A 26,296-nucleotide genomic window follows, 5' to 3' on the forward strand; every position below is an offset into this window, starting at 1 on the left:
CTCTGTGTTTCTGGTTTTGTGATGAGGCAAGCTACAAAGCAATGTTGAGAACGAGTCAAGTGACTTGGACTCGAGTCATGAAAATGTGTGATTTTGGGTGACTCATGAGTCGCACATGTGGAAGATTCTGAAAAAAGACTCAGAAAAATACTCAAGTCAGGGCTCCCCTGACTTGGCACTCATCCCCACATGTGCTGACTCCAGTCTATGTCTGGGTGTGCTTGCTTACTGTTTCTGTGGCATGGGAAACCTCATGGGGCAAGCATTCTGACTGGCAAGCAGCAGAGAGTTCCAGCCAGGAGGCAGGAAAAGGTTAATGCAGAGCTTCTCAAACTAGAATATCTCCAGCCAGAGGGCCCTGCTCCCTTAAGGGGCAGGTGCAAGGAGGGGGCAAGGACATGATCCCCAGGATTGCATTGCTAAGGGAGCTGCAGGGACTGGCATTTACTTACCAGTCCCTGCTGCAGGCTCCCAGGGTGCAGGGAGCCCTCCGCTCCCAGCCTTCAAAAAGTGAAAAAGGAGCGATTGCATTTGGTTTTGCAGAGGCAGTGCATGATCGCTCTGCTTTCACTTTCTGAGCTTTGGGGAGCCCTGCAGACAGTTGTGCAGGGCTTCTCGCACCCCTGGGAGGCTGCAGCAGGGACTAGTAACTGATGCTAGTCTCTGCAGCCCCCTTAGTTATACAATCCTGGGCATCACATCGCTGCCTTCCCCACTCCCACGCAAGGACTTACTGCGGTCCTCAAACTCCCTGAGAGTTTTTCTAGTCAAGTTGTGGGGGGTAGTGACTTGGTGACTCAACTTGAGTCAAGCCATGCTGGGTTTTCCCATCCCTGCTACAAAGTCTGTCATTCTTCAGGTGAAGGTCTTCATTTGTTTTACTGCAAACTCACAATATAAATCAATCCAACGAAAACAAACATATTTCCAATAAGGTCAGACATATTCAATGTTGTCATGTAACTAGCTGAAGATGAACATGTCTATTGCATCTTAAATTTGGCAGTGATTCTGAATTCATTACAGTTATCAACAAACATAAGAAATCTTGTGAGCTTCTTAAGTTCATTCTGGAGCAAGGTATGACCTTGTTTTCAGAGTAAGGAAAGATCAGTCTGTATTCAAGTGTGGTTCTTATTTTAACTTGGGAAACTTTTTTTTGCAATAGCTTGCTGTTCTTGCCTTCTGTGATCTCAACTTCATAGTGCATTTCATAATTCCAGAGGAAATTTCTAATCAAGGAGAATTTTTTAGATGGGCTTTGTAATCAAGGAGTTTTATTAAGATACTTAGTCCTTCTCCTGTGCTGTTGGTCCTATCAGCAGTCATTACTTTTTTTTGTAGTTAGAGGGTTCTTGTTCTACATTAGAGGTTCTACTCTAATGAAAGATATAATTTAGGTTTCTTAAGGAGAGAAATGATTTAAACTATGTTTACAAAACAACTTTGCACAGTCAGATTCAAGGCTATCCTAATGGTTACTCAGGCTTTGAGACAGCAAGTTTCTAGTTGAAGGTCTCTCTATATCATGGTTTCTCTTGGAGTCAAAACTTTCACTTGAATTCCACAAGAGAATGTTAACAGAGTGCTCCTTTATCTAAGTTCGCCTTTATTTTGATCAGCATTCTGTAGCAATAATCTTGACTTGTTTCAAACTAAACTCATTCAGTCTTCAGAATTTTTAACTGTCTTCATACAAGCTATTTTTTATCTTATAGTTTCATATCAGTATGAATGGGAAAGTAGCATACTCATTGGAGAAGTGGAATCTTACAAAGGTTTTATTTAGTGGCAGTGATTTAAATGACAGTGATATTACAAGTCTTGACTTTTTTGATCACTGGAAAGAGGTGATGAGACAGTCATGTTATGAAACCTTCATGTGCTACAATCCCATAACTAACAAAAACATAGCTAAATATATGAAATTATTAGTCCTGGCTGGCTTTATTTTGCAAATGGATGAGCTCACACCAGCCCAGTTATTTGTGTAAGCTGTGTAAGTACATCACCAGAAAATGTTCACATTTCCTCATTCTAAAAATACTTAAAAATGAGTTACAATGCACCATTTCTCTTTGTCCTATTTCTCAGGTTGGGGTATTGTATTTGAAACTACTATACAATTTGACTCTGAATTTTAAAAAGAGCATGATTTCTTGATGTCTGAGGAAAATGTTCATTTGTACCTCTCTTCTTTGCTGTTCCTCTATGGCAGTGATTTTCAACCTTTTTCATCTCCTAGCCCACTGACAAGGCACTAAAATGGTCAAGGAACACCACCAGGTTTTTGGCAATTGACAAGGTACACCATGCTGCCAGTGGGGGCTCACATCTCCCATTGGCCCTATTAATAAATGGCCTTCCTCCAAATTCCTACAGCACACCTGTGGACCACTCACCCACACACCCACGGCACAGTGGGTGAAAATGGCTGCTCTGTGGCTTAAAATAGTAATATCAATACACGTTGCCATATTCAAACAAAAGATTCCCAAAATCATGTATTCATCTAATTATCAAACTCCAGGGTGCTTAGAACTAATGATATTAAGGTACAATTTCTGAAGTATACTATCGAAAACCTTATTGGGGAAAATTCCTCAGCGCGAGATCTCTCTCTCTCTCTCTCTGATTCATCTCATTTCTCTTCATACCCATTCTTCCTCTTCACTCCCAACTTATTTTTCCTGTGTATTCATAACTGTGGTAAGAGAAATTGTTTATATACCACTTGATACTTTAAACCTAAAGACTGAATTACTACCACTTAACATTTTATTGCCCTCAGGGCTCTCTCACTTAAATATGCTTCATATTTTCTTTACCCACTCTTATGACAAGTATAGTTAAGTACTATAATAACAAAGAAATTCAGAATTTGTTGACATTTGACAGATATGCAGTAAGAATTCTGTCAGCCTAGGTTATCATTCTAGTAATGTGAAGCAACTATCTAAGGCCAGTTGAACAACCCTTGACAAGATGTCAGGCAGTATGACTTACCTCCAATAAGCACAGTGCTGTCCCATGTGGGGAGCTGGAGCTGGCTTTATGACAAACCCCAAAACCCTACTATACTTTTAAATCTACAAAACAGGAAAGCAGAGATTATAAATAAATGGAAGGCAAGTTTGAGAATTATAGTTAGATGGCTAGCAAAGCAAAATAACTGAGTAGTTATGTTTTCAGTATTTGAAAAAACAGATTTGCTACACTATTTGTTAGTTTAACTGTCTAATAAAAGTAAGCAAGTGAAGTATTTAAAACTGATTTTTAAATACAGAATCAGGGCATAGGGAAATAACTGTATGTAGGTTTCTGTGTTGTCATAAATGTAGTAGATCAACTAAAGCACTGCTTTTCTGAGAATGGAAAGGAAGGCATTAAGGCATGTAAATCCTTGATAAGCAGTAAAGAATGGCTTTTAACTCATGAAAATGATGTATATGATTAGCTTTATCTTGAAACTTCTGACCTAATCAAAGGGAAAGTGCACTCATAAGGGATGTAATTATTTTGCAGTTTTAGTGAAGGGGTGGGGACGGGGTTTGGGAATATACTTAAGAGATTTTTTTAAATATCAGAAAATATTTTTCTACAGTTCTGTACAATCATTCTTTATATTGACTTTCTCAGCATGGCATGCAAGTCTAAGGTACAGTAAAAGGTTTCAGCTGTTTGTACCTTGAGTAGAAAATTAAAATAGCATCTGTCAGATGCCTATATTAGTATAATGGAACCAAAACCTGACATAAAGGTTAAAATACTGAAAAATCTGTTTTATTGAGAGAGAGTTTGAAGTCTGTTAATACTGTACATGCATAATCAGAATTGTTCCAGACATAATCACAAACAGGCCTGGAAAAATACCATTGCTTGTATCCTTGTCAAAAGGCAGGTTTTGTAGTCTTCAAAAGAAACAATTTATACAGCAAATAAAATTTCAAAGATATTAACATATGTATGTATCAGGTGATCTATTTTTCCTAAGCTTTTGCTACGAAAATAGTAAATTAATTGGTGTGGTTTCTAACAGTAATACTGCTGTTGAATAAAAACCTGCACATGTTACAGACACCTATAAATTTTGGCTTCACTCAGTAGCCTGCCATTATTTGTGGTCAATCAGAAATGCGTTGCCCTCCAAATCTTCCAAAGGGCTGTGGAGGAAACCTCTTGTTTCATGATGAGTTTTAGAGCAATGGGACACACTCTTAGATTTGCAGAGCTTCTGCTTCCATAGGTCATCATATCAAAGACACACACACACACACACACACACACACACCCCAGGTATCAGGAACATACAAGGCCCTTCCCTGAAGCCTCTCATGTCATGTTGAGCTTTGGAGCAGGTAGAAGCATGTGAGTTTACACTTTTTATTTCTGCACCAAAGTACAGCAGAACATTAGAGAGTTTGGAGAATAAAGTATGAGCCAATTTTTCCCTGGCAAATAGCATTGTGGATGCCTGACTTGCAAATAAAATTGTTTTCTTGCTTAAAATATGTTTCCCTTTATAAAGTGCTAAGTTTTTACCTTAATTCAGTAGTTCTCAAACTTTTTTGACTGGTAGCTCTCTTGACTTACCAGGCCATTTGCCACAGCTCCTTATTAGGGCTACAATCCTATACATTATAAAGGGCAGTGGGTTTTTCATGAGGATTCTGCAGCTCCCTGGGGAGCCATAGTTCACAGTTCACAAATTATTGCCTTACAGCCCAATCCTGAGCTGCCTGGGGTGCGCAGGCTCAGCGGCACCGAGGAGGGCTGCCACCAAATCCAGTGCCTCCCACGCTATCGTTCGTCCCCTTACCCCAAGTAAGGTAAGCAGCCCCATAATGGGGCTATTCACTTTACCGCCGACCAAAAGGTCAGTGGTAAGGAAAAGGCGCTCGTGTAGGGCACGCAGCCCTCCATGAGTGCCCTGGATCCTGTGCAGCTGAGCTCTGCAAATTCTCCTTCCTCCCCGAGCACACCTCCTGCCCGTTCTCTCTCTGCCCCCCCCACTGGCTTCCCCCTCCCCGGAACGTCTCCGTCCCGCTTCCGTCCACCACTGAGCCACGGAACCTGGGGACCACCCCACACTAGCCCAGCACCGGCAGGCACTGAGCTAGCATGGGCAGGAGCCTGGCAGTGAGCCTTGCAAATGTGCCTTATGGCACGTTTGCGACTGTACTTACTGGCACGGAGCTGTGCCGCCAACCACAGGATTGGGCTCTCAATTGTTTGAATTATTATTAATTAGCAAGTGGAAGGAAAAATGGGCACAACCATGAGTTTATCAGGTTTTATTGTGATTATGTACAGATCCTACCCTCCCAGACTTTGGGAAAGTGACATATCGGGGATGTACCAATACCATGAGTAGATGTGAGATTTAAATAGCTACATTCTCACAAATATTTTCTCAGATGTAGCTGAAACTTCTGATACTTTTGTCCTGCTCACCCCAAGCTCAGAAACTCAGAGCTGTCATAATAAAAATGCACTAGTGTGTTCTGAGTTTTTCTTTTTAGGGTAGCAATTCATGCCAAATCAACAAACTGTTATTTAAAGTTAGTTGCTCATAAAAAGCAGTTTTTATCTATTTCATTTTCAGATTATCATAGAGACTGCACACGCTCCAAGGTTTCCTTCTCACTAGCTTTTGCACCAATTGAAATATTGTAGCCAGAATTTTACCTGAGATTATGAAGTTTATTTCAATATAACTCAAATGCAGTAAGCAGCATGGCAGGCAACCAAAATTCTAATTTCATTAGAGCAACACTGGACACATGTAGGCCTGCATTTGCCAACCGTTAATTCAAGTCAAGTGGCTTATTTCATGAAAAATCAAACAGTTTTTTTGACTTGGCTATATGATAATATCGCATTTAGGCCTCTGAATTGCCATTGGAACTCTTGTGTCACAAAGCATTTTATCTCCTCCTACTACTACAAGCTAACAAGGTTTCTTCATCTGGGGAGATAGGCATCGGAAGTGGCTATCTGCCATTAGGCTGTGAGACGATCAGGCTTGAGGAAAGGTGGCTGCACTGCAGAACAAAGTGCTGTGGCTGGACGACTTTTTCGCAACACAGTGGGCTGCAGTTTGGAGACTGCTGATCTAGAACTGTGGTTTTCAAACTGCATTTTTGGGGAACTCTGAGCTTTAGAATTTATTCTAAATTCTCTCCTCCTACAAACTAAACTGTAGTTAAGAATTACTTTCAAAAGTTCACTAAAAGTTCACAAAGCAGTTTACAAAGAAAATGAAATAACTAATGGGAATTAAAACTCCCCACAAAAAGTATAGCAGGGCTAAGATAACTGTTGACTAGAATTTCTTCAATGATAAGACTGTTGTTCTGACTAAGCCTAAGGGTTCTGTATGGTATTCAAATGTTGCATTAGACCAGGGGTGCTCAAACCCCGGCTCTGGGGCCACTTGTTGCCCTCAAGGACTCTCAATGTGGCCCTCAGGGAGGCCCCAGTCTCCAATGAGCCTCTGGCCCTCCAGAGATTTGTTGGAGCCCACACTGGCCCGACACAACTGCTCTCAGTGTGAGGGCGACTGTTTGACCTCTCACCTGAGCTGTGGGATGAGGGCTCCCTCCACTGCTTGTTGTTTCACATCTGTGATGCAGTAGCGGCAGCAAAGAAAAGGCCAGCCTTGCTTTGTGCAAGGCCTTTTATAGCTTCACAAGACCTTCATTCATTCATATAAGTTCATCTTTAATATATTCATTTATGTAAACTTATGTAAATTTATTCAAATTTTAAATGTAAGTTAATTATTTTCTTCCCCAGCCCCTAACACAGTGTCAGAGAGATGATGTGGCCCTCCTGCCAAAAACTTTGGACACCCCTGCTTTAGACATTTTAACCCTGTGTACATTCTGTTGGGTGCACACCAGGAAGGCATAACCTGGGCCGGTCTTAGGTATATTTTATTTAGCAAGGAAGTCTCAGGCCAGTAGCTGAAAGGCCAAACTGTCTTTAGAGTGACACCCCCACCCCTCACTGGCTAACTTGTGAGAAGCCTTACTTTGGAAACTTCCATGATGACACACCTTGCATGGTTAGTCAATTCAAACTTAGCCTGGAAGTCCCTACCTGCCCATCCTTGTCTCCAGTTCAGCCTTCTGGGTACACTGGAACGACTAGGGAATAGTCCCTAATTGGGCCCAGCAAATGTCACCTCCCACACACAGTATGTAACATTTCTAGCAGCCTTGGGTGCGCAGGACCCTGATTATTATTAATAATAAATAAATAAAAATTTTATGGATCTCTTTTTTAAATAGTGGGTCATAAAAGATTGCTGTTTTTAAAAGTGGGTCCCGGTGCAAAAAAGTTTGGGAAGCACTATTCTAAGCAATGTCCTGCCCTGGGAACTTCCTGACTGAGAGTTAAACAAGACCATTTGTGGTCAGGAAAGTGCCTTCAGCTTTGGCTTCCCTCACCAGCTTCTTTAAAATTCATTTGTGAGTTATATGCTAATCAAGGGGCAGGCCTCCAGGGCATTCACAAAGTCCCCTGCTACACTGTCCTCAGAGTGCTACTTAAGGGGAGATGACTAGCTATTAAAGTTTTCCTTTACTTTTGCAAATACCTTTGCAAAGCACAGGTACTATGCTATTGTAGCCCAAAACCAATTCAAATTACAAAAGTAACAAACAAAAAAATTGATGAAACCATGACCTTCAATAATTACAAGGTGTTGCCTAACAGTGGGCAGCTGTGCTAAGTTTCAATGGCTCATTGCAAACAAAGGAGTTTATTGTAGTCAAAATGGATTTAAAGTAGTTAAATACCATAGCGAAGCACCGGTATTGTTCTAGTATAAGTAGAGGTGTTAGTTCCCTCTTGGTAACAGGATGCACAGACCTCTTGCTGAACAAACATGGTGCAGTAATGGGGTCCTATGAACAGGGCCCATGACATGTATCCAGGCCCAGGATCAAAAAAAGGGCCCAGAGCCAAAGGAGGATCCCAGAAATTTTCTGGGATCTTACATTTTCTAACCTCACTTGGACTCGTAGCCCACGTGGGATGCTGGAGGTGTGTGGCAGTGGCAGCGGATATTACTGCAAGCCGTATGTGCTGGGCCAAGGAATGCATATGTGACACTCCTTAACACAGTGTCAAGTCTGGGAGGAAACTGGCCTGCAACAGCAGCTCTTTGGTGTGTGGATCTGCTTGCCATGCAGGAGCATATAGGGACACAGCTGTGGGACTACAAGTGCGACAGAAGGACGTTTTGACGCACACAGGACACTTTAGTGTGAGCCTAAATAGGATGATGCTAATGTTCTGTAAGGGTTTTCTTTATTTAAAAAGATTTTAGACTTGGGAGTGTGTTTGAATTTCTGTATTTCGGGGTTGAGCTGCCATTGCCAGGCAGGTGGGTAGACCTGGGCAGGGATGTGTGGTGGGTGTGGAGGCAGGTGAGACAGTGCCTCGCCAGGGGAGTCCTTCCCACAACCCACACACTCTGCACTCCCTCCCTCCTTGCTCTGCACGTGGGTTGTGGGTGCTTGGGTGCCTCACAAGGCAGCGGCGCTTTTTGAAGGATTCTGGTGAGAATCCTGGTGAGAAGGATTCTGCCTCACCTGCCTCCCCACCCACCACACATCCCTGGTGCACAGTGGGCTGCGGGTGCTTGGGTGCCTCACACAGCAGTGGTGCTTTTCCAGGCCTGAAGGCGAAAGGGGCGCGCGCCACTCCTCCCACCGCCAGGTGGCGCTGCGGGGCTTGCGAGCGCGGAGCCCTGCGCGGCCGCGGTGCGTGCCGGGAGCGGCCCGGCGGAGCAGGCGTTGCAGGGCTTTCCGGCTCGTGGGCTGTTGTCGCGAGACGCGCGTCACCGTCACGCTCTTTTCCCTTCCAGAAGAGGCTTCTTCGGTGTCTCCCCCCTTCTTCCTCGGCCGCCCCCGCCCTCAGCAACAGCCGCCGCCATGCCGAAGAATAAAGGTGAGGCCGCCGCCCCCCTCTCGCGCGGCACCAGCAGGCGCCTTCCCCTCGCTCAGTGACGCCGAGGGCGCCCCTCGGCCTGGCCGGCGGTGGCTCGGGCTGTGGGTCTCCTCTGGGTCTCCTGCGGGCCCTTCCCCCCGTGGGGTGGTGCAAGTGCAGGCCTGCTGCACTTGCGGGGCGCTCTCTTCCGTTCCTCTCTCCCTCCCCCCGTCTCTTCGCCATTCACAGCCCACTCATGCTCCTTTACTCTAGAGCACTGTTTCTCAAACTGTGGGTCGGGACACACTAGGTCGGTCGCGAGCCCATTTCAAGTGGGTCTCCATTTCAATATTTTATTTTAATATATTAGACTTGATGCTACCCTGGTAGGTGACTGCATCTGTGGAAATGTTACAGACCTGTTCTTTTAACAGGCTACTATGTATTTGCTTTTTACAATGATGGTAAATGAGACTCATTCCTGGGTAAGTGTGGGCAGGATTGCAGCCTAGGATTGTTAAATCGCCTGCTTGATAATGTTACTTCTGGTCATAAGACCACTTCCGGTGGGTCCTGACAGATTCTCATTCATAAAAAAGTGGGTCCCGGTGCTAAACATCTGAGAACCACTGCTCTAGAGCAGTCTCAATGGATTCAGAGGGCTTCTTCCCCCACAAGTCAACATGCATCTCAGAAACTCTTAGCACCTTGGTCCTGACAGGGGCCTGCTAAATAGGTGTGGGTTTTTTGGGATCTATCTATTTATCTATAGATCTATGGATCTATCATAATAATAATATAGATCTGTACTATATTATTGTTATTATTATTGTTATTATTATTATACTATAGATCTCTCTCTCTATATATATATATTTATAGATTAAAATTTATAATGAAATTTTTATTTATTTATTAAAATGTACCCTTGAAATAAAAACACGTAACACCACAATTTGCTATTCTAATCAAGAAATTTTGGAGGGGGGGTTGGGAATATATATATAATATAATGCACCTTCCCCAAGGGGAGGGTGCATTTTGATAAATTGCTTATATAATTGCTTTAAATATAAAATTGTGTATAACTTCTTTTAAAAAATGTAGTAGACCATGAGCCCTTTGGGGAAAGGGAATCATGTATTTTATTTTACTACGTTTACTTTATTTTACTACGTTTATTTTACTACGTTTACTACATTTACTACGTAAACCGCTTTGCGAACTATTGCTGTTGAAAAGTGGTATACGGACATTTTTAGTAATACTAGGTAGCTGATACAGTGTCAGCAGCTTCAGCCACAGCATTATATCTAACTGGAAAAGTAAATCTGTTTTAAAATTTCAGGAAAGAATCCTGAACACAAAAATGTGGTACATTATGGTTTTATGCAATTTTAATAAAAGAGAAAACCACCCCCATCGATAGGGTGTTGGTGACCAAGAGCATGTTCTTCTAAGTCTTTTCTACTTCTCCTTTGATTCCTTGTGTCATAAACTATCCTGGTGGTGTGATTGAAACACTTTGTAGCAAATGTATGTTATGTTGAAGCTACTGTGACACTTCATTGCCAACACTTGCTTGCTGTAGCCTGTACATTATTGGCTTGTTTTGGTCATTTCTGTGATTAGCAGAGTAAAACAAACATGAGGGGGGGATTTAAATTGAAAAGTCATTTCCTGTAGAGATGGTTCCTGGTGTTTCTCTTAGTGTTGAAACCCCGTGTCCTTGCCAATTTGGCAACGTGTTGAATGGGTATATCATCCTGTTTGTCTCGGCTCATCTACTCTGTAATGGGTAGTATTACATGATGAGTTAAAGAACGTTAAATTCTGAACTTGGAAGTGTGTGTTCCATTAGCATCTAGAATAGCAGGCGCCTAACACTCGCCTGCAGGCTGGATCCAGTGCCCACCATGAACATAAGAACAGCCCCACTGGATCAGGCCATAGGCCCATCTAGTCCAGCGGCCCAACAAACACCCCAGGGAGCACACCAGATAACAAGAGACCTGCATCCTGGTGCCCTCCCTTGCATCTGGCATTCTGACATAGCCCATTTCTAAAATCAGGAGGTTGCACATACACATCATGGCTTGTAACCCATAATGGATTTTTCCTCCAGAAACTTGTCCAATCCCCTTTTAAAGGCATCCAGGCCAGATGCCGTCATCACATCCTGTGGCAAGGAGTTCCACAGAGCAACCACACGCTGAGTAAAGAAATATTTTCTTTTGTCTGTCCTAACTCTCCCAACACTCAATTTTAGTGAATATCCCCTTGTTCTGGTGTTCTGTGAGAGTGTAAAGAGCATCTCTCTATCCACTCTGTCCATCCCCTGCATAGTTTTGTATGTCTCAATCATGTCCCCCCTCAGGCGTCTCTTTTCTAGGCTGAAGAGGCCCAAACGCCGTAGCTTTTCTTCATAAGGAAGGTGCCCCAGCCCAGCAATCATCTTAGTTGCTCTCTTTTGCACCTTTTCCATTTCCACTATATCCTTTTTGAGATGTGGCAACCAGGACTGGACACAATACTCCAGGTGTGGCCTTACCATTGATTTGTACAACAGCATTTTAATATTAGCCGTTTTGTTCTCAATACCTTTTCTAATGATCCCAAGCATAGAATTAGCCTTCTTTACTGCCGCTGCACATTTATGTGTACTTTTTATGTGTATATTTATGTGTACTTTTGATGTGTACTAAATTAGTGTGCGACTTTATCTGTTGAAAACTTAAAATATTCTAGCTAACTTTGTTAACAGCCAGCCAGAAAATATGAACTTTGGGGAAAGAAAGTTTGTATACAAATCTAAACAAAACAAATAATCTTTAGAGTCATAACATAAATGCTTTTATTTAATTGTGTTGGATGTTCTACCTGTTTTAGTGAAATTGTTCATAGCAGGTACTGTTAGTTTTAGCAGTTGGTGTGTCTCTGGAATCTGGAATCAACCTAAACTGACTTTTTAAAAAAAGGTTGGTGTAGTGGTTTGGGAGCTGGACTTAGATCCAGGTTTAAATACCTGCCATTAAGCTTCCTATGTGACCTTGACCCAGTCATCTGTCAACCTCACCTATCTCACAGGATTGTTTTTAGGACAAAAGGGGAGGAGGGAGGAACCACCCTGAGTTCTTGGAGGAAGGAAAAAAATAATATAGTACAAAATGTGAAAAATACACTGCTCAAAACAATAAAGGGAACACTTAAACAACACATCAGAGATCTGAATGAACGAAATATGCCTATTAAATACTTTGTTCCTGACATAGTTGAATGTGCTGACAACAAAATCACAACAATCATCAATGGAAATCACATTTATCAACCCATGGAGGTCTGGGTTTGGTGTCATACTCAAAATTGAAGTGGAAAAACACACTACAGGCTGATCCAACTTCGATGTAATGTCCATACAGCAAGTCAAAATGAGGCTCAGTAATGCGTGTGGCCTCCATGTGCCTGTATGACCTCCCTACAACGCCTGGGCATGCTCCTGATGAGGTGGCGGATAGTCTCCTGAGGGATCGCCTCCCAGACCTGTACTAAAGCATCGGCCAACTCCTGGACAGTCTGTGGTGCAACGTGACGCTGGTGGATGGAGCGCGACATGATGTCCCAGATGTGCTCAATTGGATTCAGGTCTGGGGAACGGGCGGGCCAGTCAATAGCATCAATGCCTTCATGTTGCAGGAACTGCTGACGCACTCCAGCCACGTGAGGTCTAGCATTGTCCTGCATTAGGAGGAACCCAGGGCCAACCGCGCCAGCATATGGTCTCACAAGGGGTCTGAGGATCTCATCTCTGTACCTAATGGCAGTCAGGCTACCTCTGGCGAGCACATGGAGGGCTGTGCGCCCCCCCAAAGAAATGCCATCCCACACCATTACTGACCCACTACCAAACCGGTCATGCTGGAGGATGTTGCAGGCAGCAGAACGTTCTCCCTGCCGTCTCCAGACTCTGTCACGTCTGTCACATGTGCTCAGTGTGAACCTACTTTCATCTGTGAAGAGCACAGGGCGCCAGTGGCGAGGTTGCCAATCTTGGTGTTCTCTGGCAAATGCCAAACGTCCTGCACGGTGTCGGGCTGTCAGCACAAATCAAATGAAATTCTTGTTAAACTGAAAATCGATGTGCTGGCTGATTGCCCGCACGCCACGTTTCAGTTTAGCAAGAGTTGCACAAACAAAGGTGGGGGGAATGGGTGCAGGGGTGCCCCCGAATCTGTGGATATGGAGGCCTGCCTGCCTGTACTTTGAAGTGTTTGGAAATATGCTCCTTATTTCTTAATACTGGTTTGTATGCAAGATTTCACAATTTGATTAACTGTTCTCATTTTCTCATAATTTAGGTAAGGGAGGTAAAAACAGAAGACGAGGTAAGAATGAGAATGAATCCGAAAAAAGAGAATTGGTATTCAAAGAAGATGGGCAAGGTAAGAGAAATCATTTTGTGTTCTTCCATTTTATGTATAAAGTGGTCCTGACTTTAAGCATTTACCCTGGAGTTCATGTCTCTGTAAGTGTGCAAGAATGCTTTTTTTCTTTTCTCTGTGCCTCTGCAGGCAGAACTAACTTCAGCTCCTGGCCCCTGGTGACCAGCTTCTGTCAGTTGCTATTCTTGTTCTTTCTCTTGAATGCTCTTCTGTGACACATGACGGCTTATTAAAGACCCATTTAGGTCGCAATCCAAACCCCTTATGTCAGTGCTTTCCTGCACTGGCATAGCAGTGCCAATGGGACATGTGCTGTATCCTGCAGTTGGGTGTCACTCACAGAGGCCTCCTGAAAGTAAGGGAATGTTTGTTCCCTTACCTCAGAGCTGCATTGCCCTTATGTCAGTGCCGGAAAGCACTGACGTAAGGGGTTAGGATTACACCCTTAAAAATGTTCAGTGTGGGGACCTGCCAGACCCCTGCTTGAGGTGTATTCCACAAGTGTAACACCCCCACAGAAGAGGTCATGTTCCCCCAACAATTTGTAATAGTGGTGAGCCAAAGAGCAGGGGCTGAGATATTGATTTTAGGATTTGGATAGTATGTATGGGCATAGGTGATCCTAGCGATTACAGATATGTGTCACTTAACAGGAATACATTCTGTGAACGCCATCGGATACCTGTACTTGGTCCTAGGCTGCACAGAGCTTTGAGGGCGCAATCCTAACCCCTTATGTTAGTGCTTTCCAGCATTGACATAAGGGCAATGCAGCTGTAAGGTAAGGGAACAAACATTCCCTTACTTTGAGGAGGCCTCCGTGAGTGACACCCAACTGCAGGATGCAGCACATGTCCCATTGGCACCGCTATGCCAGTGCTGGAAAGCACTGACATAATGGGTTAGGATTGCACCCTAAAGGTAATAACCAGGACTTTGAACTGATCCCAGAAACAAATTGATAGCCATTGTAGTTGGTTCAAATCTTGTGTGATGTTTCACACTGGTGATCACTCTAGTGACAACATTTTACAGCAGTTGAAGTTTCCAAATTGTTTTCAGCAGCAGCCCTACATAGAGTGCTTTACTATATGGCAGGTAAAGCTGCACATAGGTGACTGATGGCCCAGTCCTAAGCAACTTTCCAGCACTGATGCAACCATGCCAGTGAGATGTGCGCTGCATCCTGTAACGGGAAGGTAGTCATGCAGACCTCCTGAAGGTACAGGAATGTTTATTCCCTTGCCTCAGGTTTGCATTGTGGTTGCATCGGCACTGGAAAGTTGGTTAGGATTGGGCTGTGAGCCTTGATTTGTCTTCTCTAGATAGAGCTGCTGCTGGTGAATTGCCTGGTACTGAATAGACACTCCTGGACATCTTTGCAGGGCTGGGTCCAGAAGTAGCCTCAAGCTGTGTGCTTGTTTCCTGATAAAGTGCATGTAGCCTTGACTGTAATCTTCCATTCAGATTGACAGAATGTACTACATGAGATATTGCTGTATAGCTTCCAAGACCGAGTGACAGTCTGGTTCTGTCAGACATCTCTGATTTTCAGGTAGCTTGTATGATGCAGTTGTTACAGCTGCCTGCACTGCCACATTAATTTACTGTGGTGATATTACTCCTTCTGATATTACTCTTCTTTTCACTTTGTTTTTATATACTGTAAATGTTTTTGAAATATTATAGTTATTTTTGTATACCCACCTTGAGTGCATTTGCTGAACAGAATTTAGGATATGCTATAAGTTCACTAATGAGATTTTTCACAGGCAATTTATCTAGTTGAAATAGGTAGGGCCATAACTGAGTAAAGTAGTAGAAGTGTCCAAATGGCTCTGGCTTGATACTTTGCCTACTGCTCCTGGAGTCTCATCTTGATCGTAAATCAGCCTCCATTTTGTTACAAATGAGGAAAAAGGCACTGAGCCCCAAAATGTATCTGAAGTTGCTGAATGATCTAGCTGGCTTACTCAGACTTGACAGATGGGTTATTTGGTAAATATATAAATGCTGTTGCGCTGGGCGCTGGCATCTTACATTGTTACATTTTTGTCATCAGTATTATTTGTTGTGTGAAATTCAACAAGTGTATGTTAAAAACCGAAGGTTTTGCTTCTGGTTGTTTTGAATAACTCAAAACACCTTTAAGCAAAACATAAGCCAAAATTAAACAAGTACCTATTGTTCTTCTGTACAACTTTTATGATTGAACTGCTACATAATTTCTTTCAGAGTATGCTCAAGTTATCAAGATGTTGGGAAATGGCAGACTGGAAGCATTGTGTTTTGATGGTGTAAAGAGGTTATGTCATATCAGAGGGAAATTGAGAAAAAAGGTATGTTCAAGCTAGTCTAATGTGTACTGTTATGGGTGTGCATTTAAACATATGGCACATGCACACCTGGAGGAAAACCGATTTGTGTGAGGGGGGTCCTGTGTAGTGGCCAATAGCACAGCCCTGTGGTTTGGCAGGGAAGGCCAAAGAAGTTAGGGGGAAAAGTGTAGCCAAAAAAGACTGACTTAGTAATAATTGAGAAAGGGAAATCAGAACAAAGCACTGCAAGGGTTGGCACCTGCATTGATTCAAATCCATGAATGGTGAACCCATGGTTAAGGAGGGCCTGCTGTATTTCCAGATGGTTACCCTTAAATCCCCATCATTGCCCCACCTCTGTTGGCTCATTCATTCATCTGGTACCCCCTTGGTGCTAAACTCCCAATCTTCCTTTGGCTGCCAGTCGCTCACAGCAATTCCTGCAGAGCTTAGTATGGTGCTGTATTGTGCAGGCACACAAGCGCTGAACAGCCTGGCAATTGCCTTTGAAAGGCCATGCCATCCTTCCTTATGCTCATTTCTAGCTCATCTGGGTCCCTACAGCAGATGCTGAAGCAGATGCACAACATATTTAGCTGGTGTGTGCATGTATTTTGCAAGCATTGTGGAACAGGCACTGAAAATGTTATGTTTAACAAGGAATGGTTTTATTTTCATTATTTATCAAGTTTTACATTCTAATGTAGTAAACATCAATAGGTAGAAGTCACATAAACAAAACTCTTTGGGTCTCTGCTATAATTCTTAGGAGTGTAACAGGCTCCTGGCCTCTGAGCGGCCTGCTTGGAAACAGGCTGTGCAGCATGGCCTTTCCCAGTTTGAAGAGACACTTGGCCAACAGTCTGAGGCTAAGAGGCAAAGAAGGAAGGCCCATAGCCAGGGAGACAGACCAGGGACAGACTGCACTTGCTCCCAGTGTGGAAGGGATTGTCACTCCCGAATTGGCCTATTCAGCCACACTAGACGCTGTTCCAGAACCACCTTTCAGAGCGCGATACCATAGTCTTTCGAGACTGAAGGTTGCCAACATGAACGGGCTCCAGAGAACAAAAAGTTTTCCTCCTGCAGTGGAGGAAAAGAAGCAAGGCAAGAGCTAGAACAGCTTTCGCAGGGAAAAGGAACGTTCAGTGATGTGGCACATGAAGGTTTGCTGTCCAGCTTATGCAGGTCCTTCACTTCAGTTGCACTCAGGCAGAGGAGCAGAGGAAAGGGTGGAAATAGAAAGAGGAGTGAAATAAATTCTGAGTGGTGGCAGCTTCATGTAGGATCACTGGGTCAAAGACACAACAGACTAACAGTGTTTCTCAAATTGTGGGTTGCAAACCCATGTGCTGGGTGCAACACGTTACCTTCTTTGGAGCCCCCAGAAGCTAATTGTGGGTTGTTCTGGGCCTGCAACTCATTCCATTGGCCTCTGTGGGCCCCAGAATGTCCCGCTGAAGTGACCAGAAGTGACTTCTAGTTTGTGGGTGCAGCTTCAACTGAACGAACAGGAAGGCAGGAGAAAGTAAGAGAGAACATTAGGGTCTACTGACACTGGTTTTATAGGGTGTTTTTTTTTGCTGTTTGAGGGTGTGGTAGCAAGTTCAGGAAGTCCATTGGCTGATTGGTGTGCCTCCTTGATTGATTTTAGCTCTGGAGCTGGTGAGGATGGCTAGAACTGGAGAACCTTCTTTTGCTTTGTTAACTTGTTTTCCTGGGTCTGAAAGCTCCTAGGAGATGGCTTTGTGTCATAAGAGTAACCTTATTGTGTCAGCAAGCTGTGGTAGCCTGATGGTGGGGTTTTTTGCTGTGATAGATCAGAAATGTGGCCACAAGTGACATCATTAAGCAGATGATGACCTTGTTTTCACATAAACACTCATTAGCTTCAAATTACAGAAGAGAAAATGTGCAAATCTTGTTCATAATTTCAAAATATGAGAGAGCCTGATTGTCATGCTGGCAGAACCCAATTATAATGGGGCCTGGAGAAATTGCTTCCAGGGGCCATACCCGGCCTTATGATGGGCACCCTGGTTCTAACAGCTTCAGTGACCTGCTAGGATGAGTAATGGAACTGAGGCTGACTAGTCAATTTAAGACTGTTTATGTGTGGACTATGGAGTCAGTGTGTTCCACTGACCATCTCTTGAGTCGTATCTTTGCAAAATAGAGGTGATGTCTGGTTATTGTCGGACCAGGGCAATTGTAGGAAATGTGTCCTAGCATTTCTTTATTATAGATAAACTTGCTCAACTTTTCAGCACACAACCTCGGCTGATACCACCATATCTGTTCTCACCCTTATTCCCTACTGAACATCATTAGAAATTGAAAATGTCCTGCTGACTTCTCACTACGAGCTCATATTCCTCTACTTCAACTTTGCTTTTGTTTTTCCTAAATATGCCTCTACATACTCCATAGCTCAAGACTATCTGCTGTTCTAATTCTTCCTTGCTTGCTCTTCTGCTGCTGAAGATTTTGTCATTTTATCAAGAAAGATTAACAGGATCTAGTGTGAATTTTCATGTACCTTGCTCTACTCTTTTCATTTCTTACTTCAGACTGAGGAGGAGAGGCAGTCTAATTTCATGATAGATTAAGGCAGGGCTTTTCGAACTGGGGCGTCGCAACTCCCTAGCCTGTGGGCCCTGGCCACTTTCACCTTAAGGGGCAGGGGCAGCCTGAAGGCAGGGAGGAGGCAGTGGTGCGATCCCCAGGATTTTGCCGCTCATGGGGCTGCAGGGGCTTGGCTGCACGTACTTGAGCCTCCTGCAGCCTCCTGGGGGTGTAGGGAGCCCTGCACGACCTTCTGCAGGGCTCCTTGTAGCTTTGAAAGCGAAAGTGGAGCGATTGTGCCCCGCCTCCGCTGAAGTGGAAGTGGAGCGTGATCACTCCACTTTCACTTCTGAAGCTGCGGGGAGCCCTGCAGAAGGTCGTGCAGGGCTCCCTGCACCCCAGGAGGCTGCAGGAGGCTCAGGTACGTGCAGCCAAGTCCCTGCAGCCCCCCAGAGATCATACTGCTGCCTGCCCCTGCCCCATTGCCTCCCCCCGCCCCCTCAAGAACATAAGCAGCTCAAACTCTTGTGAGTTTGAAAACCTCTGAATTAATGCTATCTCCTGACTTCGCCTCCATGTCATCTTGTACTCCTCCTGTGTTTGCTATACTTCATTTTCAAGCATATTCATTTCACAACTATGCAGTTCCTTCATTGTCCTTCCACTACACTATTAATAGCTCTTACCACATTTTAAAGCAGTCTTCTTATGACCAAATCCAATGTTTCCTTCTCATTGAAATGACAGGCGCTTTTGATGCTGCCAATTCTGTTGCCCTGAAATTCTTATCACAGGTCTTTCAGAGTGCTTTCCTTTTTCGGGTCACTTATCTTCCTCACTGCTTTCTCTGTCTCCCTTGTTGATGGCAACTCCAGATCCCTATATAGGTTTCTCATTGTTATCTTTGCTCTCTAAGGTGATTACTTTTCTTTTTGTGGCTTCTGTGATTGACTTTTATGCTAAGAACTTCTACACTTTTTCTGCTTCCATGTATCATCTCCAATGTCACTTACGCCTTTCTTGCTTCTGTTCTTCTCTACAGGCTTTCTGCAGAGCTATTTCTGTTCTTGAAATAGTCTGCCTCTGTCTGCCTTTGAAACTCTTTCCTTCTCTTTTCCACATCCTGCCTCAAGGTCCACTTCAATAAAACTTACTGAACCATCCTTTCAGAGGCTTACTACTCTTTTGCTGTCACCTCACTCCAACCCATTTTTGCCACTAGTTGTAAGCCTCTTGCCTCTTTTTGGTTTGTCCACTCCTGGACCCCGTCCTGGTCCAACTGTGTAGATTGCAAAAACGTCTTGTAAATTATTGTTATTATTACTGCCACTACTATGTTTTACTGAATTACAGTAAAATGTACTGGAGTATTTCCAGCAGATATATTTTCTCATGCTCCCCCTGCTAGCCCCTGTCACCCTCCTCTTTCTCTGTTCATTATAAAGGGTCTCCAACATACAGTTGCATTTCACTCACATCACTGCTGCTGTTAGTTGCAACTAAGCTGTCCCAGTGTCCCTATGGTATGTAAAATTTTCCAAGAGTTATGAACAGACACTGTTTGGAATGGAAAATAGTGCACTTTTTTGAAGTACAAAAAATGTCATGGTATTCTTAATGTTAGATCACTAATGAGAAATAAGCTAGAAGTTATAGGATTTAATCTTTTGTTTTTGGATTCTAGGTCTGGATAAATACATCAGATATCATATTGGTAGGATTAAGAGACTACCAGGTAAATATTCTTTATTTCCTTTGTCTTGTGACAATTCGGGAGGTTCTCAAACAATGATGTATTTGTTGTTCTCAAGTCACCGATGTATTACTGTTAAACTATATCCTTTTTGTAGAGGTTGTGAATATGAAAGCTCAGATTCCACTTCTCTCTGGATATATTTTATAACCCACTTGGCTCTTGGCCTAGATGGTGTCTTGGAGAGAAGGGAAAGGAGTTAGTAAATTTTATAAAGTATTAAGTACAGTCTTGAGTACAGTCTGTTTAAAGGCCAACATAAAGATACCTTTGTTTTTCAAAATAAGTTATGGAATGCCTACATCTTAGACTGATAAGCGCTGTGGAAAAGGAAGGAGCATTCCCCACCCTCCTGAAGCTCTTTGTCCCTTAACTCCTTTTTGGCAAGGGTAGGCTCAATAGGTCCTAGCTCCACTGTCCACTTGGCAAAGCAGTGACAGTGACTTCAGCAGAGGGTCACGGCCATGCTGTTGAGGGTGGAGCCACTACTTTTCCACCAGTGAACTCTCTGGTGTTACTTTGCCCTTTTGTGCCCTATGCTCTTTTGAAGCACAGGGTTCAGTTTTAAGCCAAGCACTAGTAAGTCTGTGTGACTCTGTGCAGAGCATAGACTGAGAATAAGAGCTCCCTGAATTCAGTAGGAAAGCAGGAACAATAGCAGTGACTTCTCTGCTTACAACCTTTAAATGTTAAGGGTGGGAGGGCCATGGGATCAAACTTTGATGCATTTAAGCTAATAAATTACCAAATTCTGATCCAACTATGTTGGTAAATACATAACATTAATATACAGTAGTTACCTTTGATTGTCAAAAGTTTCAGTGTATTAGTAATTATTGTTGCAGCCCTGTATGGTAGGCCAGTATTGTGTTTTTCCCCCATATATAAGATGATAGGGTAGTAAGTTCATGATAATTCAGAACTGATCTGCAAACTATTTGGTACATAGCTTAGCTTCTTAGTTATACCAGGCCTTTTAATAATAAAAAATCTGGTACTGGTATTTTTAGGGTATACATTTCAGAAGTGTAGTCATGTTACATAGTTGCAGTTAAGGATACTTTGTGCACGGTGAAGGCTATTGGTTTATTGTTGCATTTTGTAGGCGTGAGTATAATTCATGAGACTGCATGCATCTGGTTAAGTAAACTTTTGCCAGCAAAAGCACATCATCATAAATCAATTCAGGTGCCAATGGATTGCCTTTTTCAGAACAGTACATAGAACTCAATTAGTCTTTTAAAAGTCCAAATAGTAATATTTTAGCAAGAAGAAACTTTCTTATTACTTTCCAATGACTTAATAATCTTTAGGATAACAAGGCTGATGTCATCCTGAAGTACAATGCAGATGAAGCCAGAAGTCTCAAGGCATATGGAGAACTTCCAGAGCATGGTGAGAATTTGTCAAAGACAGATTGCAGGTCATTGGAAATAAATGGGTGGAGGCAGATGTAGTTGTAAAATGTGTGCTAAATGTGCTCTTAATTTCACCTCCTGTTTAGCCAAAATTAATGAAACTGACACATTTGGGCCTGGTGATGATGATGAAATCCAGTTTGATGATATTGGAGATGATGATGAAGATATTGATGATGTAAGTTGTTTTTTTTCTAAGGAAGCATTCAACTTAATGTTCTGCATCCACTGCTGCCTACATTAGGTCAGACCCTTGTACATGTGGCTCAGTATTGTTGACACTGATTGACAGTGCCTCTCCTAAGGTTTCAGAAATGAATTTTTTTCTGCTTTATCTGTAGATGCAAGGGATTGAGTCTGAGGCCTTCTGCATGCAAAGGTTCTGCTGGGCTACATCTAATGGGCTACTAGTCTACTTCAGGGGACATTGTATCAAAACTTTGCTGCTTTTGACTTGAAAGCTTTTGATTTTACCACTTTACCAATTGTCCAACTAATAGAACAGTAATCTGTTATTTTGCATGGACATATGCCTTTATGCTGCAAATGTTGGGGTACAGGATCCATAATTACTAAAAATTAATATTATTAAACTTGTTGGGTCATATAAAGATGAATCTTTTTTTCAGATGCAAAAATGGAAACTTGTCAAAAGATCTTATAGTCAAGGCAAAATTAAGCACTTTTAAATGATTTCAGTGAGAATTACACTTCATACAAAGTTATTATGTGGCATTTTTTTAAGGTTAAAACAGTGCAGGAAAATGAAAAGCCAAAAACGTTCATCATGTATTGAGTTAGTTTATATAGTACTCATTATCTTAAATAACTTAATTGTCTTAATATTGTAACGTTAGCACAGTTATTGCATTATATTTTTATATACCTCTTCCTTCACTTACAGATCTAAATGGAACTACAAGGTATACATTCCAGCTTTCCACCTCAAGAATTATTTTGTTTCAAATACGCATCTTTAAGAAGACTGAAACTGCACAATGTTTGTAGTTAAAGCAACCCAATCTCCTTCCCAGTGTTTAAGTATTTATATTTCTTTAAGAAACAGATGGTGTTGGACTTGCAAAGGTTACATGAATTATTACAGCTATTTTTGTCTCTTTACCAATTAGACTTTTACATCTGGGTGTAAATACACTTATGAACTTCCATGTTTGCGTCATCTGTTTTCATCAAATAAGCCTGTGCTTTGAAATAAAAATTACTTGCCCTTTAATTATCATGGATTTTGATTAAATACTCAGTTCAAATTAGCGCCCAATCTGACAGTGCAATGTCTTTTTTTCTAGTGACCTTCACCTTGAAGTCAACTTGTAAAATTTTGATAATAGAAAGGGCGGAAGTCTTCTTTAAAATTCAGAATACTTGGATTTGCTTTAAATTTTAGTTGCATGTTATTTTTATACTGGTTTTGATATTAAATTTACTCTTTCACAAATTTACCATAGTGGAGATAAAATAAATTTTAAAAATTATGTATGTTTGAACAGCTGTTCTGTATTTAGTAATGGTAATGCTGAAGTTAAACACTGGGTGGCACCAAATTGTTCAATAATTTGACTTGCACTGTTCTCTTGTAATTAAACATTTTAAAACTTTTTTTGCCCTTACAAAATAAGTGCTCAATAGTTGTGTTTATACATACTTAGAATATTTTTACATTACAAAAAAATACCTTATGTTTAAAGAGAATAAAGTTTTATTTTAATCTTAAATTCCATACATTGAGGTACAACAGGAGAAAGGCTTTTGTACATTCTAAATTGGAATATATAAATGAGATTAATGTCACATTTTGAAAATCTTCATCTTCAGTTAACACATCAGAGAAACTAGTGGAATGAGTGTTTCCAGTTTGAGTGGGAGCAAGTGGTACACCTAAAGTTCAATAAAGACTAACATAGTCCTATGGATATTGACATGTTCTAGACTGGGTTTGTGTCTCAATATTATATTGCATTCTCTATTTTGATCAAGTAAATTTACACTCTTGGATGACATGCAGACTGTAGCTGTTTACATATGAACTCTGTTTTTAAATTCTGTCTTACTGCTAAAATTAACAGAGAAAACAAGAATATCAGAAATGGAAAGGTATTCGGCCACACAATATAATATACCATGGATTTAGCCTCCGTTATGTTCACTTGTGAAGTCTAGGATCTGCTAACACATACCAAAGTTCTAATATTGCTTGCCTCATGAGTATTTGACATCAAATGACATAAATATTGATGTTAATATGAATTTTATCTTTTGTAAATGAAGGAGGGAGGAAAGTGGTAAATTCCCAATGCCTGCCTGCTTATCGCACACTACATATATCTTGGGTGTGGGGTATATTGGCTTTTTAGTCTTAAAACTGGTGTGACAGCAGTATGGGGGGTAAGCATTTGCTTGGAACTCTTTGGATAAATGCATGTTCTTTAGCAGCATCATAATACAGCAATAGGAATGGCAATGTCATACAGGTAGTGTTTCTACTAATGCTAAAATAAAAGATTCAGGAGCTGTCTGATACCAAATCAGATAACGGTACATTTGTAGCATTACTGTATGTACACATAGTAGCAGTCTCTACATGAAATCACTTTTAGCTGCATAGGTACTAGGTATTAAACTTTGGCCCACCTTATGAACAAATCCTGTACTACACTAATGAGCTATTTCTTCTTCTCAGTTAAACTCCCATTTCTGCCTGTTGTAATCCAGAGAAGTTATTTCCAATGTGAACAGAGACCTTTTACATCTGTGTATCTTACAAATGTGGTATTTGGTGATCTCATCAAGGAGTTCACCTCAGGGTTTTGTACAAGTGTATCTTCCCAACAATATGAAATTGAACAGAAGTGACTAATGTTACATATTAGTTACCCATTTTGTGACTGAGCATGGATGTGAACATGAGAATCTTATGTCCAAGCAATTTCCCACGTGCTGTCAAGCTACTGTATCTCTGTGTGTCTCAAGCTGTGTGAAACTGGTTATTTTAAAACACTCAGACTTTCTATAGGCTGCTACTGCTGGTCACTTTGATGAAAGTAAATTCTACCTTCATTACAGAAGATGTAAAGTGTGTGTGTGAACTTCTAAAATTACTTTGATTTTTTTAAGGGCATGAATTAAGACATTGAACTGTATTTTCCTTTGATTTTAGAAAAGGAAAAGTTGGTGCCATGTAACAATGCAGTATGCTGGTCATGTATAGTTGTACAACTATGTACCTTAAAAAGTTGTTAATGGTGGCTTAATTAAAAAGACAAAACTCAGTTAAAATAGCAGTGTCTGATGCTGATAAAATTGGTTTTTTGAAGCATAAATTGTTCCTTACTGGCACCCAGATTGTTCCACATGCTGTATTTCTGAGGGAGATTTGGCAGGACCATGGTACATGGCCATCCTCTGCTGGTGTCCACTACTCTGGGACAGCTGGTTAGCCCTCTCCTTGTCAACTTCAGGCCAGGTTGATGTTTAGTCAGTAGGCCATTGACCAGTTAGTTGCCTTCATTTAGGTTACCCCGTAGCAAGCCAGAAATTTGTCTGGCTCTGGATGCATTTATAGTGCATTTATATTTTTTATTGACTATATTACTGAGGCATTATTTGTAAGCTGCTTTGAGTGCTCCATGTTGTGGCAGAAAGGTGAGCTATTAGTAAATAATCAATAACCAAGGGAGAAATAGTTCTGTTGTAGTAATTATTCATATGGAGCTCTTAAATTGTTTTCCAGCATGGGATCTTTCCATTTTCATGAGCAACCTAATATTTGGGCTTACAAATCTAGCCCCAACAACTTTGATCTCCAGTGCTCCAGAAATATTCCCTCTCTTACAACCACAATTTTCCAAGTGCCCATCTCCCCCAGATCCTGTACCCTTTTAAATTTTGTGTACTGTTTCAAGCTGGATTTTATTTACTCTTTGTAATTATGGTAAGATAAGCCTTGAACCAGAAATCTCTTGGCTAACACTTTACACATACCTGCTCTTTGAATTGACTGGTTCTGTTCATAATTATGATATAAATTAATACAGTATATTCTCTTTGGATATAGACCAGAGGTCTCCAAACTGGAAACTCCTGTGTCCCGAAAAACCCCTCCCCATCCTGAGCAGTACTTACCATTGTGCTGCAGCACTGCTTTTCTTTCAAGCTGATCTGGGCACAGGAATGTAGAACAGTAAGCGTCACTCATGGGGGGGGGCTTTTTCCAAACACCAGATCCTGCTCGCAGGCCAGGATATATTAGGCCCTGATATAAAAAACTGATAATCAAACTTATCCCATATTTGATTAAAAAGATGTTAGGAGAAAGAGTGGATGAATGTATTCTGGTGAGGGCAGTTATATTTGTACAGGTATTGACTGGTGAGTATAGAGGAGGGGGCAGTTAGTGCCACTGAATCCAATTCATTGCCCTCTTTGCCATCCTTTAATATAAGAATAAATGTTCTTATATAAAATTATTATATGATCAGATGGATCATCTATATGACACGGAAATACGTATATGTGACACTGCCTTGTATTCATAAGCCTCTATGCAATGTCTCTAATCCACAGTTTTAGGCAGCAGAAGAGCTGCTTGGTCAATGTTGTATCAAGCAGCTTTTGCCATATCTGAATTAAAACATTTTCTCATAAAAAGAAAGTTGGTTTATTTTCACTATAAAGCTCATCGAGTAAAACACAATGGTCTAATTTACAGGATTGTTGGTTTATTTTAATTATGAAGGATTTAGTCTAGATTTTAAAGAACTGCAAGAGTCTGCGTTTCTTGCACCCCTTCAGGTTGGTGGTGTTATTGCCTTTTAACTGTTGGGAGATCTTTCTGTAAGAACAAAA

General features: G+C 41.7%; 1 protein-coding gene across 1 annotated transcript; it reads left to right on the top strand.

Moving 5' to 3' along the window:
- Nucleotides 1-8,789: 8,789 nt before the first annotated feature.
- On the top strand, nt 8,790-24,729 carry EIF1AX (eukaryotic translation initiation factor 1A X-linked). The gene is made up of 7 exons (XM_066621666.1): nt 8,790-8,961; nt 13,296-13,379; nt 15,615-15,718; nt 19,947-19,997; nt 21,329-21,410; nt 21,520-21,611; nt 22,338-24,729. The coding sequence occupies exons 1-7, from the start codon at nt 8,946-8,948 to the stop codon at nt 22,341-22,343; spliced, it is 435 nt and encodes a 144-aa protein (XP_066477763.1). The 5' UTR covers nt 8,790-8,945; the 3' UTR covers nt 22,344-24,729.
- Nucleotides 24,730-26,296: the final 1,567 nt, after the last annotated feature.

The sequence above is a fragment of the Tiliqua scincoides genome, chromosome 3, assembly GCF_035046505.1.
Source record: "Tiliqua scincoides isolate rTilSci1 chromosome 3, rTilSci1.hap2, whole genome shotgun sequence".
NCBI lineage: Eukaryota > Metazoa > Chordata > Lepidosauria > Squamata > Scincidae > Tiliqua > Tiliqua scincoides.